At 40.8% G+C, this 13,881-nt stretch overlaps 1 protein-coding gene across 10 annotated transcripts in view; it reads left to right on the top strand.

The window, feature by feature from the left end:
- Positions 1–5,011: 5,011 nt before the first annotated feature.
- FAN1 (FANCD2 and FANCI associated nuclease 1) overlaps positions 5,012–13,881 on the top strand; it is a 34,133-nt gene continuing 25,263 nt past the window's right edge. For 8 of the 10 annotated variants that reach the window (XM_042941223.1, XM_042941229.1, XM_042941230.1 and 5 more), the window contains exons 1-4: positions 5,445–5,529; positions 5,990–7,405; positions 9,345–9,485; positions 11,716–11,917. In XM_042941223.1, coding sequence (XP_042797157.1) covers positions 6,142–7,405; positions 9,345–9,485; positions 11,716–11,917 — 1,607 coding nt within the window. In that variant the 5' untranslated portion in view covers positions 5,445–5,529; positions 5,990–6,141. Of the gene's footprint in view, positions 5,337–5,444; positions 5,530–5,673; positions 5,816–5,989; positions 7,406–9,344; positions 9,486–11,715; positions 11,918–13,881 lie in introns of those variants that run through there. The other 2 variants (XM_042941226.1, XM_042941225.1) reach the window with 2 other exon arrangements.

Below are 13,881 nucleotides of genomic sequence, written 5' to 3' on the forward strand. Positions count from 1 at the left end.
GTATGTCAAATCCTACAATGGATTGTTATTGTTTTTGCTACTGGCCTTCCAATTTCAGACTACTTTTGGTCATTCTCCAATGTTTTTGAATAGGCTTTGGTGTTTTACACTTTGCAATTGCTTATAATTTGTTTAAAATTGTCACCAAACATTTATTTCTGTAATTTTTATATTGTTTATAATTTTTACATTGTTCATACTTGTGATATGCAGTATTTTAGCCCAGTAAAATATAAGCTACACAGCCATTGCTAGAAATAGAAATGGCCATTATTAGAAAGTTCTTAATTTAACTATAGCCATATTTATCAATCTGTTACTTTACAGTAGCAGTTTTTCTCTTATTTAAGGAATCCTATAATACCTTCAAGATAATAAAATGATCTCCTCTTCAGGCATATCTCATGTTAACTGCCCTTCACTTTATTGTACTTCGCAGATACTGTGTTCTTTACAAATTCAAGGTTTGTGGCAGCCTTGTATCGAGCAAGTCTATAGCATTTGCTCATTTCACGTCTCTGGATCACATTTTGGTAACTTTCACAATATTTCAAACTTTTTCATTATTGTATTTGTTATGGTGATCTCTGATCAGTGATTATGACTCCCTGAAAGATCAGATGATGGTTAGCATTTTTTAAAAATAAAGTATTTTTTAATGTTTATTTATTTTGAGAGAGAGAGAGAGAGAGTGCAAGTGAGGAAGAGGCAGAGAGAGGGACAGAGAGAATCTGAACAGGCTCCACACTGTCAACACAAAGCTTGACACAGGGCTCGATCTCATGAACCGTGAGATCATGACCTGAACCCGAAATGAAGAATCAGATGCTTAACTGACTGAGCCACGCATGCCCCAGCAGTAAAGTATTTTTAAATTAAGGTATTACATGTTTTTTTAATACATAATGTTCTTTTACACTTAATGGACTGCAGTGTAGTGTAAACATAATTTTTATATGCATCAAGGAACCAAAAAATTCATTTCATTTGCTTTATTGTGATATTCACTTTATTTTGGTGGTCTGGAACCCAACCCATATCTCTGAAAAATGCCTGTATTCCAAAAGTTTTGAAGCTTTGCTTTTCACAATTGTTACTTTAATCTATTTAGCCTTAATTTGTGTATTTATTTGGTGTGAGGTAGGGATCCAGTTTCATTTTTTCCACGTAGGTAACCTGTTCTCAAAAACCATTTATTGACTAGTCAGATTTTCCTCAGTACCCTACAACATTTACTGTGTTGAGTACTGGATTTATTGCATTCCCATAAATACTTTGGGATTTTGTTGTGCTGTGCTATTTCATTACTTGGCCAACCCCTTCACTTGCAGCCTGTATCCTATCCCCTCACTTACCTAAGAATATTCCTCCAGCAAGTCTTCTCTCTCCTGCTTCATATTTTACTCCACCTGAGTATTCCTATCAGCATATAAGCACATTGTTATTTTTCCATATTAAATAAACAAAACTCAACCTCACTTCCCCCCTTAGCTTTGGCTATACCTCGCTGCTCTCCTTCAGTACGAAACCTCTACATTTACTGTTGTTGGAGAGGAAAAACGTTTCCTCTGCCCTCTTAGGTTTATTGTCTGGGGGCCTGTGAATTCACCTGACAGAAGAAGATTGGAAAGAAAAATTATGGGAGCTTACAAAAGAAGTAGCTTGATAAATGGTTAAAGTTGGTAGGGGGAAAAAAGAGGGGTAGAAAAAGCCTTTGGGGGAAGAGCACCTGGGTTTCTAGAAGAACAAATGGGAGATAAGAAAGTTTGTGATAATGCTTGTTCATGCAGGTGTGGGGTTTTTTCCGTCTCCATGGCCATAAGATTCCCCTGGAGAGAGAATTTATGGTAGATATATTCTAGGTCTCCTTCCTGGTAATGAAAGTCCACCCTCATCTACCCCTCAAAGAGGGAATTTATGGCAGCCTTACTTCCTAGAAGTCTCTTGTAGTCAGATAAGGGAAGCTCCAAAAAGGCTTCTTTCTGTATCCGCTGATGCCTTCAGCTTAAAATAATCTTCATACCAGCTCTGGGGGTCTGAATGGGTTCCTGCATTGTCTCCAATTCCTGTCTCCCCTTTCTTTCCTGAATCCTATTCAATCATTTCACTGTTCCACAATAGCTTTTGTCAAAGTTACCAAATGACTTCCACATTGCTAGATGTAATGGTTGTTCTCAACATTCATCTTACTTCCACTCTAGGTGCATCTGATATCCCCCAATCCTCAATACACATGATTCACTTGGTTTTCTGGATGCCAAGTGTTTTCCTTCTTCCTCACTGGTAACTTCTCAGACTCCTTTGCTGGCACTCTCATCTCCCCTCTTTTTATTGTAGTGTTAGGTCTTCCTGAACTTTTATAGATTTTTTTTAAAAAGTTTATTTATTTATTTTGTGAGAGAGAGGGAGGGGTAGAGAGAGAGAGAGAGGGAGAGAGAGACTCCTAAGCAGGCTCTGTGCTATCATTGAGGAGCCCAATGCAGGGCTCAAACTCACGAACTGTAAGATCATGACCTGAGCAGAAACAAAGAGTCAACAGCTTAACCAACTGCGTCATCCAGGCGCCCCAAGTCTTCCCGACCTTTTAATTCTCTATTTGTAGTCACTCCTTAGTGCCATATATTAATACTGTATAAATCCTGATGACTCCCAAATTTTTATTTCCTGATCTTATTTCATTAATAAATTCATGTGTCTTTTCATCCACAACAATGTCTAACTGGCATTTCAAACTTACATGTTGCCATGGTCTGAACATTTGGGTCTGCCCTTCCTCTTTTTTTTTTTTTTTTTTTTTAATGTTTATTTTTGAGAGAGACAGAGAACGTGAGTGGGGGAGGGGCAAAGAGAGAGACAGACAGAATCCGAAGCAGGCTCCAGGCTCTGAGCTGTCAGCACAGAGCTGGATGTGGGGCTCAAACCCACGAACCATGACATCATGACCCAAGCCGAAGTCAGACACTTAACTGACTGAGCCACCCAGGCACCCCTGCCTGGGGTGAAGAGGAAGCCTCTTCTACCCCAAATTCATGTTGAAATGCCAAACCCCAGTGTAATGGTATTAGGATATGGAAGTGATTGTGTCATGAGAGTAGAAACCTCATGTATGGGATTAGTGATCTTATAAAACAGGCTCTACAGGGCTCCCTAGCCCCTTACACCATGTGAGGATAAAACAAGAAGCCTGGGATCCAGAAGAAGCACTTGATTGTGTTGGCACCGTGATCTTGGACTTCTAGCCAATAGAAATGTGAATAATAAATTTCTATTATTTATAAGCCATCCAGTCTGTAAGTGGCCTGAATGGACTAAGACACATGTCTGAATCTAAACTCTTGATTTATTCCCTTCCATCCTTCTAGTTGATAGAACAGTTTTTTCCTTCCCCTCATACCTTAACATCCTGTACCATGAACAAATTGTTCATTGGTTATACCTACTAAATGTATCCAGAATCTTGCTATTTCTTATCAGCTGCAACACTAGCACTCTGACCCAAGCCACTGTCATCTCTCCTGGGATTACTTCATTAGCTTTCTGTGTTCCCTGCTTCCACTCCTGCTTTCAGTCCCTGCTCCCCAACATCAGTGCTTAACACAACATGCAGAATGGTTCCTCTATATTACTCAAAGTAAATGCTAATATCCATATGTCCAGTAAGCCCTTTTATTAAAGGTCAGCAGACTATAGCAGAGGCCAAATCTGGTCAGCTACTTATAAATAAAGTTTTATTGCAACACAGCCACACACTCTTATGTTACGTATTGTCTATGCCTGCTTTCACACTACAACAGCAGTGTGACCAGAGATCCCATGGCCAACAAAGCCTAAAATATTTACTACCTGGCCCTTTACAGAAAATGTTTGTTACCCTACATGATCTGCCCTCTCTCTGCTACCTATCTCACTTCACTTCTGCTCCAGTGAGTTGTCTTGGCCTTCCTGGTGTTTTTGCTAGGCAAGCTTCTACCTCAGGGAGAGGCTGTTGCTGTTTCATCTGCCTACAATTCTCTCCTCTCAAGTATTCACTGCCTTACTTCCTTCAAGTCTGCTCAAAGATTACCTTTTCTGTGGAGCCTTTCCTTACCACTCTTTCATACTGTAATTCTCATCTCCGTCCTCACCCTGATGTTCCCAGTTTTTTCTTCGAAGTTCTCCCCCTTAATTCTCTACATTATTTAATTGTTTTGTCTTTCTTCACCAGAATATATTCTCCATGAAGGCAGGGGATTCCCCCCACCCCCTATTCCTCATTTCTGTTCGCTGCCATATTTTGAGCATCAAGAACATGAGGTAGGCACTTAATACATATTTGTTGGTGAATTCCCTATTCATGTTCCTTTTCTCTTTGACTTGTTCGTTTATCCATATTCATTCGATATATGTTTACAGAGTAATTACACAGTGCTGACCACTGTGGAGAGCACTGGTAAAGGACCACACTGGTAAAGTGCCCCCTGTACTCAGAAATTTCTGCTTACATTCTGGGTCATTCATGGGGATGCTGGAACCAGCTGGTAACCGTGCTGAAGAGCTGAGTGATACACTTTATCTTTCAGTTACCAATTTCTGTTCTTAAATATCTAATTTTTTTTTCAAAAAATTTTAACGTTTATTTATTATTAAGAGATAGAGACAGAGCATGAGCATGGGAGGGGCAAAGAGAGGGGGAGACACAGAATCCGAAGCAGACTCCAGGCTCAGAGCTGTCAGCACAGAGCCCAACACGGGACTCAAACCCACGAACCTCGAGATCATGGCCTGAGCCGAAGTCTGATGCTTAACCGACTGAGCCACTCAGGCGCCCCGTTAAATATGTTATTATACATTTAACTGCATGGCTTCACAATCAAACCATATGAAAAACGGAAGTAATGAACACCCCCAATTCACTGCTCCCTAACGACTTGACTTCGTTTTATTGTTCCTTTGCTCTGGAGGTTATTCACATCTAGCAAGGCGGCGAGCAGCTCATCTTTGGGAATGCCCAGCTACTGAGCCCACCGCGCGAACTCGCGGGCGCCGGGTCGGTGGAGCCCCCGTGTGCATCTGCTCCCAGCAAGCCCCTTCTGACGCTGAGCGCGGCCCCCACGGGCAACCTTCCCAACGACTGATGCCAGGGGCTCCCTCCGAGCGCACGTGCAAGGGTCTCCAGGCGTGGAGAGTGGAGGTTCCCGGACCTCCCTGCACCGCTCGGCTGGACTCGGTCACTCTGGATGGAAGGAGCCTTTAACCTGGAAGGAAAGAGGGATCGATCACTCGGGCCTCCACTTGCTGAGCCTATGGCGAGCCGAGATGCGGGGATCGGCTGGGAATGCCTGGGCGCGCGGAGCTCGGTGGGAGGAGTGGGGTGGCCGGCTGGGGTCGCCGGCAGGCCAGCGCGCGGGAGGGGAGACCGGGGGCGGCTAGGGGCGGCGGGGAGGGAGGGTGAAAGAGGGCGACAGGGCGGGCACCTTGGCGGAGCCCAGGTGCGCGTCCCACGTGCGCGCACGCGGCCCCAGTGGGATCGTCCTCCCCCGAGCCTCAGAGGTGCGGTGGCCATAGCTGCACGGGGGACCCATGCGTGTTGACAGATGTCTGTGACTTGGGGTGGGGGTGGGGGGGGGCGGTGGAGTTTATCCGTGCAGGGCAGTGAGGCCGGAATGACTCCGGGGATCGGGCAGACAGGCATTCTCTGGCCCGGAAAAAGCCACTGATGCAGTAGTTTTCAAAGGGGGATCTGGAATAGTCAAATTTTCCCTTTTAAAAAATGGGTAATTTTAGATCTTAAGTCTGAGAAAATATCCCTGCGGAGCCTATTGCCGTCATTTTATGGGTAAGGGTCACACGGAGATTGCGTGTAGAGCTGGGAGTAGAGCCTTGGGTCTTCTGTGCCAAGCCCAGGGTTTTCCTTCTCTCAAGGGATACTGCCATTGCACGTTTTACTGTTTTCCACTCTGTTGTTGAATTCATTAAAGTGTTTTTAATCCACATGTGTTTTATTTTGTAGGAAGAAGAAATTGACTAAATGAAAAACATGAAGCCAAATAGAATCCCCCTTTGTATTGTTTCAAGACAGGGAAGTAAAAGTAAACCATTGTTGTCTTTTTCCAGTGATATCCTGGGTTTTACTACTGGAAACACCCAGTTTTTCTAATACTCATGATGTCAGAAGGGAAAGCTCCTGCGAAGAAAAGACCTCGTAGAAGTTTATCAGCCAGTAAAACTAAAACAAAAGAATGTAACTCTATTATTTCATTTTTTAACAATGCACCACCTGCTAAGCTTGCCTGCCCTGTTTGTAGTAAAATGGTGCAGAGATATGATTTAAACCGGCATCTTGATGAAAAGTGTGCTAACAATGATGACATCACTCCAGTTGATCAGAGGCATGTTGACTTAACAAATTCACATGTGCCTACAGTAGATTTAACCAATATTGTGTTAGAAGATGTAACGCCAGGAAAGTTGTCACCATCAAAGATAAGTTTAACCCCTGACCAAAGTGATTCAGCAAAAATGGGCGTAAAACAGCAGACCAGCCCCTACTTTAAAAATAATGATGATTTGGGGTGCAAAAATCAAGATAAGCTGAGACATCATAATGTGAAAGTCATTACTTTGGGAAGCCTGTCATCTAAATTGTCCAGAAGATACACAGAGGCTAAAAGAGCAATAGATAAGAATGAGGAATTTGCCAATAAGAGTCCACAGAGTTCCTCATTCACAATGGTTAGGACCCTGGTTGATAACTGTTCAGATACTGAGGACAAGGATCAAATTTTGGAGAACAGTTCTCAAAAGGAAAATGTGTTTGCCTGTGATTCTCTTAAGGAGCAGAGTACACCTGAACATACTGTAGAAGGCACAAAAATAATGGAAGCTGAAAGCCAAAAGGCTACCCAGGAATATGAGAGATCACCCCTTGGCCCTGCCTTCTCAGATAATGCTGCTATGTTATTTTCACCAGACTTAACTCTTGGGAATACATTGAAGTCTGCTTCAGAGCACAGTCTTGCAAAGTGGGAGAGCATCAAAGGAGTAGATAATCAAGATGTTGAAAAATGCGAGGCAGGTAGTTGTGAAGAAGTGAAAGTGACTGTTGCTTCAGAAACTAAAACACAGTTGTCAAATTGGGAGGCAAAGTCTGATAGTCCTGCACATGATGATTCTAAAGGGCATAACATCCAGGACCTTTCTCCGGAAGGTGACAGTGACTTAAAGAATGAAATCACTTGTGGAATTCCTTTGGAGCAGGGGTCAAGCTGTGATGTTCCTGGTAAAACAGTTACAGTACCACCAAGTCATCCTTACTACCTTCGGAGTTTCCTCGTGGTGCTGAGAGCTGTATTTGAGAATGAAGAAGATAGGATGCTCTTTGATGAACATGAGAGGGGAATTGTAACTAAATTTCATCAATTATCAGGTATCAAGCTCGTGTGCTTTCAAGTTTTTGTTTTCCATTTGCTGGCCTGATTTGGGCAGTAACCTAATGACCACAAGGAGTCAGTGTGGTTCTGTGAGTCCTCTGGGAATGCTCCTGGGAATCAGCCAGCCACAAGGTTTGAGAAGCACATGCATGAAAAAGAGATTTTGTGTCCGGTGATGTCTGCTTCTGCAGTATCATCCTTACAAGCTGTAATTTGGTTATAATGGAAGCATCTGTTTTTCCTTTCTATGTATATTTGATGGTTGTAAAACAGCCTTTTCCAGGTTAAAAAAAATAACCTTTGTGACTTAGAAAAGTATTCTTTGCTTTTGAGCATGTAATCAAGCTTAATTTAGGTTGTTTTATTGTTTTTACACACCATTTTCTCAAAACTGAAGTAAAATACAGGAAAGAACAAACCAAAGTATATTAAGGCTTATTTTTTCCTTCAATTTTAGGTTTTTTGACTCTGCCTTTTAAGGTCAGGGTGTGGAGGAATTGGAAACTTTCAGGCTAAATTGGTGCATTTAAAAATAATGGTCTATGCCTCAGTTCCTTGGCAGCCAGTGGTGGCTCTGAGCCCATAGTGCACATTTGGAGCAAAAGCCACCCTTGTTGCATTGCTAATCCAAAGGGCCATGATGGCTTTATGGAACTGAGTCCCTTCTGAGGTAGGAAACGCTTACTTGGGAGCTACACTGACCTCCCATAATTTGTAGTCAGGTTGGACTCTTCAGTAGAGTTAAAAAAAAAATCTTAAACATTGCCAGGAATGTTCAAGAGAAGGGTTTTTGTTTTAAATGCACACAATGGAATTACGGTATTCTTAGTATTGCTTTGACATGCGAGTAATACTTCTCTAGGCACAGTTGCATTAATTATCCTCACAGCCTCAGTCTCTACTTATGCTGTCCTCACCAGAACATGGACATAAATGACACCACATTGACTCTTCTGTCCATGGAAGTTACAGATCTTTAGTTGGGTACTGGTTGTATTCATGTGAGCATTTGAGTAGTCCATGGCTCTGTACGTCTGTATAATTGAGAAGAATGAATAGTTCCCTGAATGGAATTTCTGCAGATTCTTGTGTATGGCTCCCCACAGAGAATAATCTTCAGTGTCTCTGTGTGAAAATAAGTACTGCTAATTGAATTTTCCTCTTTAAGGAAAAAAAAGGGGGTGGTGAGTTGAAGATTTAAGAAATACAGTTACACCATTTTAGAATTGGCAGAAATTTGAAGATAATCCAGATAACAGGAAAACTGACCAGGTTAATTAAATAACTTAGCCAAGATCACCAAGTTAGAGATGACTGCCCTACCAATGCTAGACGAATTTTGAAAATCTTTTCAGATTATTTTCAGCCAACGATACAATCGTTCATATTAAGCTGAAAGCGGAGAATAAAATAACTGGAATTCTGGGTAGGGCTTCTCTGATGGAGTAAAAATGTTGGTGGCTAGACAATGGGAAACCTGGTACTTAGAAGTTTTAAAATGGCCAATAACCATGACCAACTTTGGAGATTTTTTGTTGTTTATACACCAATCATCGAATGCCTCATCTTGTTTAATCTTTTCAGCAACATTGGGAAGATGTTGTTATTGCCCCATCCCACCCCCACTTTTTTAACAGAAGAGAAAATGGAGTCACGGTAAGGTTCATAGATTTGTATAATTCAGAAGTGGCAGGGCTGGTCCCATCCTGGATATTCTTATTGTCCTATGGTGGCAGGCACACAGGACAAGGAGACATCTCCATGGGGACTTCTATATGAAATAAATTGTATTTTCCAAAGGAAGAAAAAGATGTTCTTGGGTGATCAGTTGAGTAAGCATAAGTGTATTTCTAATAGAATATGTTGTATTCGGTTTTAAAAAGTGAATGTTTGTATGTTGTTTTGAGAAGAGAGTTTTCACGACTTTTCTTGCAGCTAGTGGTCAGAAGTTATACGTAAGACTTTTTCAACGTAAATTTGGCTGGATTAAGATGAATAAATTGGAATATGAAGAGATTGCTCCTGACTTAACACCTGTGATTGGAGAATTGCAGCAAGCAGGCTTTCTGCAGACAGGTATGATTAGTCAAAGGAAATGTAAAATGAAAATATGACACGAATAACTAAGTTTCTGCAGAATGATGGTGATACCAGGATGGTGTCATCTCCTGGTTGGTGCCTGGTAAATAGTAATTTTTTTTTAATTGAATTTTTAACCTTAGGACAACAGATTATTCATGTTAAAGCCATTCTTAGCCTGTGTGAAGACCACTGTTGTTTTCTTGGCTGTTTCGTATTTAGGATGATAAAGTCCTCTCTGGATAGATAGGTGGCCGTGGTCCACTGAAGAAACTCATCCCTTCTCAGCTCTCACCTTCCAGCAAGAATCTGACTCATTCAGATGCCTTATCTTTGTGATAGAATAAAGCTGGCTTGCTTGAAGTTAATATTGCCTCTAAAAGCTTCATCTACCCCTATATGCACGCATATACAACTCTTATAGTTTATAAGTTGATTGCCTCAGAAGTTCATTGACTTAGGCCTATGAGACTATTAGATAACTATGGTTGTCTTGTCAGTAGATTCATTAAGCACCTACCTGTACTGAATGCAGTGTTGTACTGGAAACGTAGGTGGAGGAAGAATGTGAGTCTTCAGTAGTTGCTGACAGTGTAGACTGAAATAAGCAAATCAAGCCAAAGCCAGGTGGTTTCTGTGTGGTGGTTTGTAGTGGAGAGCAGTTAGTAAAGTGAGGTTAGGTGATGTGGTGGTCCTGGGGGAAGACATAGATGCTCAGTAAAGAGGCTTGAACGTGAAGGATTAGGCAGTGGGACTCGGACCCCTGCTTGGAGCACTGCTTCCCACGCGTCAGTGCCATAGTGTCACCTGGGAGCTCCTGTCCCCACCTGGAGGATTTGATGAAGATTCATAAATCCACAAGTTTAACAGGCATGCCAGGTGACCGCTGCAGGTGAGCCTTGACTTACCTTTAAACGACCTTTAGGCAACAGAACCAGAACCCCTGTGGCTCACTGTTGCACTCAGTCAAGTCTGAGTTTTGCCCTCGATCTGCACAACCCTGTGGGACCTGGCTCTGGCTGCCCCTCCTGCTCTGTCATGGCCACAGAGCGCTCCTCGGTGTTCTTCAGCATGCTGAGTGCACTCCTCTTTCAGAGCCTTGTACTTGCTGCCACACGGCTCATTTCATCCAGCTGTGCTCTGTGTCACGTCATCAGACATTTGCCTGACCACTTGCTCCCTGCCATGTTTGCTTGGCCATAGCCAGTTTTATTTTCATTATAACCGTTACCCCACTTGACATATATACTTGCTTATTATGCTAGGAGCTGAGCTCCTTGTGGACCAGGACTTGTTTTGGTCATTGTAACTTGTATGGTCATACAGGATTTGAGGGTAAACTATTCAGTCAAATATTTATTTTAGTCAACTTTTTATTGAAGTGTAATCTGTCAGTCTTAATATGCAACTATTTTTGAGTTTAGACATAAACTCTGGGCCATAGAAGATTACTTGGCATGCAGTGTACACCCACTAAGTACTTGCTGAGTGGAGGAAAAAGGCACTGCCCTAAGCTGTAAATGCCTAGAAGGCAGATACCAGCCAAGTCTGATTCAGCTGCATCCTGGGTCTAGGGTGATGTCTGGGGCCTATAAGAGCAGACATATCCATGTATGTTGAGTGAGTGAATCCATGAAGAGGCCTGTGGGGAGGGAGGAGAGCTGATGGTCAGCTTTGGGAGAGGTCCATTTGAAGGGTTTGTAATCCGAGAGCAAATATACCAGTGAGTTTTTAAGGAGAATGTGCAAGCTATAATGGCTATCTATATGTGTCTTTATTTTATTTTCTTTTGTTTTTTTAGTGAGAAATTCTATTAATTTATAACTTTTATGAGGTATCTATTTTCCATATTCTTTTTTTTTGTGTTTATTTGTTTTGAGAGAGAGCATGTGTGCATACGTGCAAGGGGTGGGAGGAGGAGGGGCTGAGAGGTAGGGAGAGAGAATCCCAAGCAGACTCCAGGCTGTCAGCACAGAACCTCACAAACCATGAGATCATGACCTGAGCTGAAATCAAGAGCCAGACGCTTAACCAACTGAGCCACCCAAGTGCCCCTCTATATTCTTTAATAATTGCTTTGGCAAACTAATTACAATTTCTGCAGTAGAATTCCATTGTATTTGCATATAACTAAGCTTCATTCTTCTTAAAGTAAATAGAGCTAGAAAATAGTAAAATTCCTTAAAACTATGTTTAACTTTTTTTCTTTTTTTTAAATCCATTTCAGAGTCTGAGTTGCAAGAACTCTCTGAAGTGCTTGAACTGCTTTCTGCTCCTGAACTAAAAACGCTGGCCAAGACCTTCCACTTGGTGAATCCCAATGGACAGAAACAGCAACTCGTGGACACCTTTCTCAAATTGGCCAAACAGCCTTCAGTCTGCACTTGGGGAAAAAATCAGTCTGGAATCGGTGCCGTGATTTTAAAAAGGTTTTGTTGACCGTCATAACGATAAAAGCATTTAAAATGTTGATAGCACATATTAACTTATTATAACAGTACATTTTTTTCAAAATATAATTACTTGTTTCAGTTGAGGTTAGATTAAGAAGTCAAAAGAGTATTACAAGGCTTATTACAATAGCCTGGATTCTTTCTTAGTTTATTATTTATAATTCTTGTAGTACTATATTTGGAGCAAGAAATTTCTAGGACCAAGAAAAATTAGGAGGCAATAGGCCTTTAGTAAATTCTAGTATTTTATTATTCAAGAAAAATGCAGTTTTGGCTACTGTTCCTACAGGATTTGAGGGTAAACTATTCAGTCAAATATTTATTTTAGTCAACTTTTTATTGAAGTGTAATCTGTCAGTCTTAATATGCAACTATTTTTGAGTTTAGACATAAAATTTACTAAAAACTGTGGTTTGTTTCTTTTGCTTTTTTTTTTTTTTTTAATTTTTTTTTATTTTGAGAGAGACAGAGAGAAGGAGAGCATGGGTGGGCATGAGTTGGGGAGGGGCAGAGACAGAGAGAGAGGGAGAGAGAATCCCAAGCAGGCTCCATACTACCAGCACAGAACCCAACGTGAGGCTTGATGTCATGAACTATGAGTCTATGACCTGAGCTGAAATCAAGGGTTTGATGCTTAACTGACTGAGCCACCCAGACATCCCTCTTTAGCTTTTGTGACAACCTTGAACTGTTTCAGTTTGGGAAAAATGTGAAAACTTTAAGAATTTATTTTTTCTGCTCACATGATCTATAAAATACAACTATAGTAACTTTAGTCTGGGAGTCCACTGTTCTGGAATTGTTAAGGATGAAGTGAGTGATGCTTTTGAAAATACTTTAAAACAGTGTCAGTGTTATTTATTTTGTATAATATATATGTTGTGTATATCTGAATACACACAAAGATATACATGTGCTTGTGCACAGGTAACTTTCAGCTGTTACTTGCCAAGAGTCCATCTTTGTTGGGAAGATATTATAAATACTACTCTTTTATAAAACATAGGTGTAAAAAATTATTAAGAAAATTGTCACTACTAACACTTCAAAAAGTTTATACTGTATCTTTTTAAAAAAATATTTTAATTATGTATTTAGAGTTAATTGGCTTTAAGATCCACATGGTTGTAGTATGTTAAATCTCTTCAAAGTCCTTTCTTTTTAAGTTGTTTTTAAAGTTTTTATTTTACTTCCAGTTAACACAGTATTATATTAGTTTCGGGTGTACAATATAATGATTCAGTACTTCTATTCAACACCCTCTGGTGCTCATCACAAGTGCCCTGTTTAATCCCCATCACATATTTAACCTATCCCCACACTTCCCTTCTCTCTGGTAACCATCAGTTTGTTCTCTGTAATTAAGAGTCTGTTTCTTGATTTCTCCTCCCTCTTATTTTTTTCCTTTTGCTCGCTGTTGGTTTTATTTCTTAAATTTCATGCATGTGTGAAATGACATGGTATTTGTCTTTTCTGGCTGAATTATTTCACTTATCATTATACTCTCTGGCAGTATCCACATTGTTGCAAATGGCACAATTTCATTCTTTTTTATGGCTGAATAATATTCCATTGTATACATATACCACATCTTTATTCATTCATTAGTTGATGGATACTTGGACTGCTTCCATAAGTTGGCTGTTGTAAATGATGCTTCAATAATCACTGGGGCACATATATCCCTTCAAATTAGTATTTTTGTATTCTTTGGGTAGATACCTAGTAGTGCAGTTGCTGGATCCTCCTCTAGTTCTATTTTTAACTTTTTGAGAAACTTCCATACTCTGTTCCAGAGTGGCTGCACTACTTTGCATTCCCACCAGCAGTGCAGGAGAGTTCACCTTTCTCCACATCCTTGCCAACACCTGTTGTTTCTTGTGTTGTTGATTTCAGCTGTTCTGTCAGGTGTGAGGTGATAGCTCATTGTAGTTTTTTTT

The sequence above is a fragment of the Panthera leo genome, chromosome B3, assembly GCF_018350215.1.
Source record: "Panthera leo isolate Ple1 chromosome B3, P.leo_Ple1_pat1.1, whole genome shotgun sequence".
Lineage (NCBI taxonomy): Eukaryota > Metazoa > Chordata > Mammalia > Carnivora > Felidae > Panthera > Panthera leo.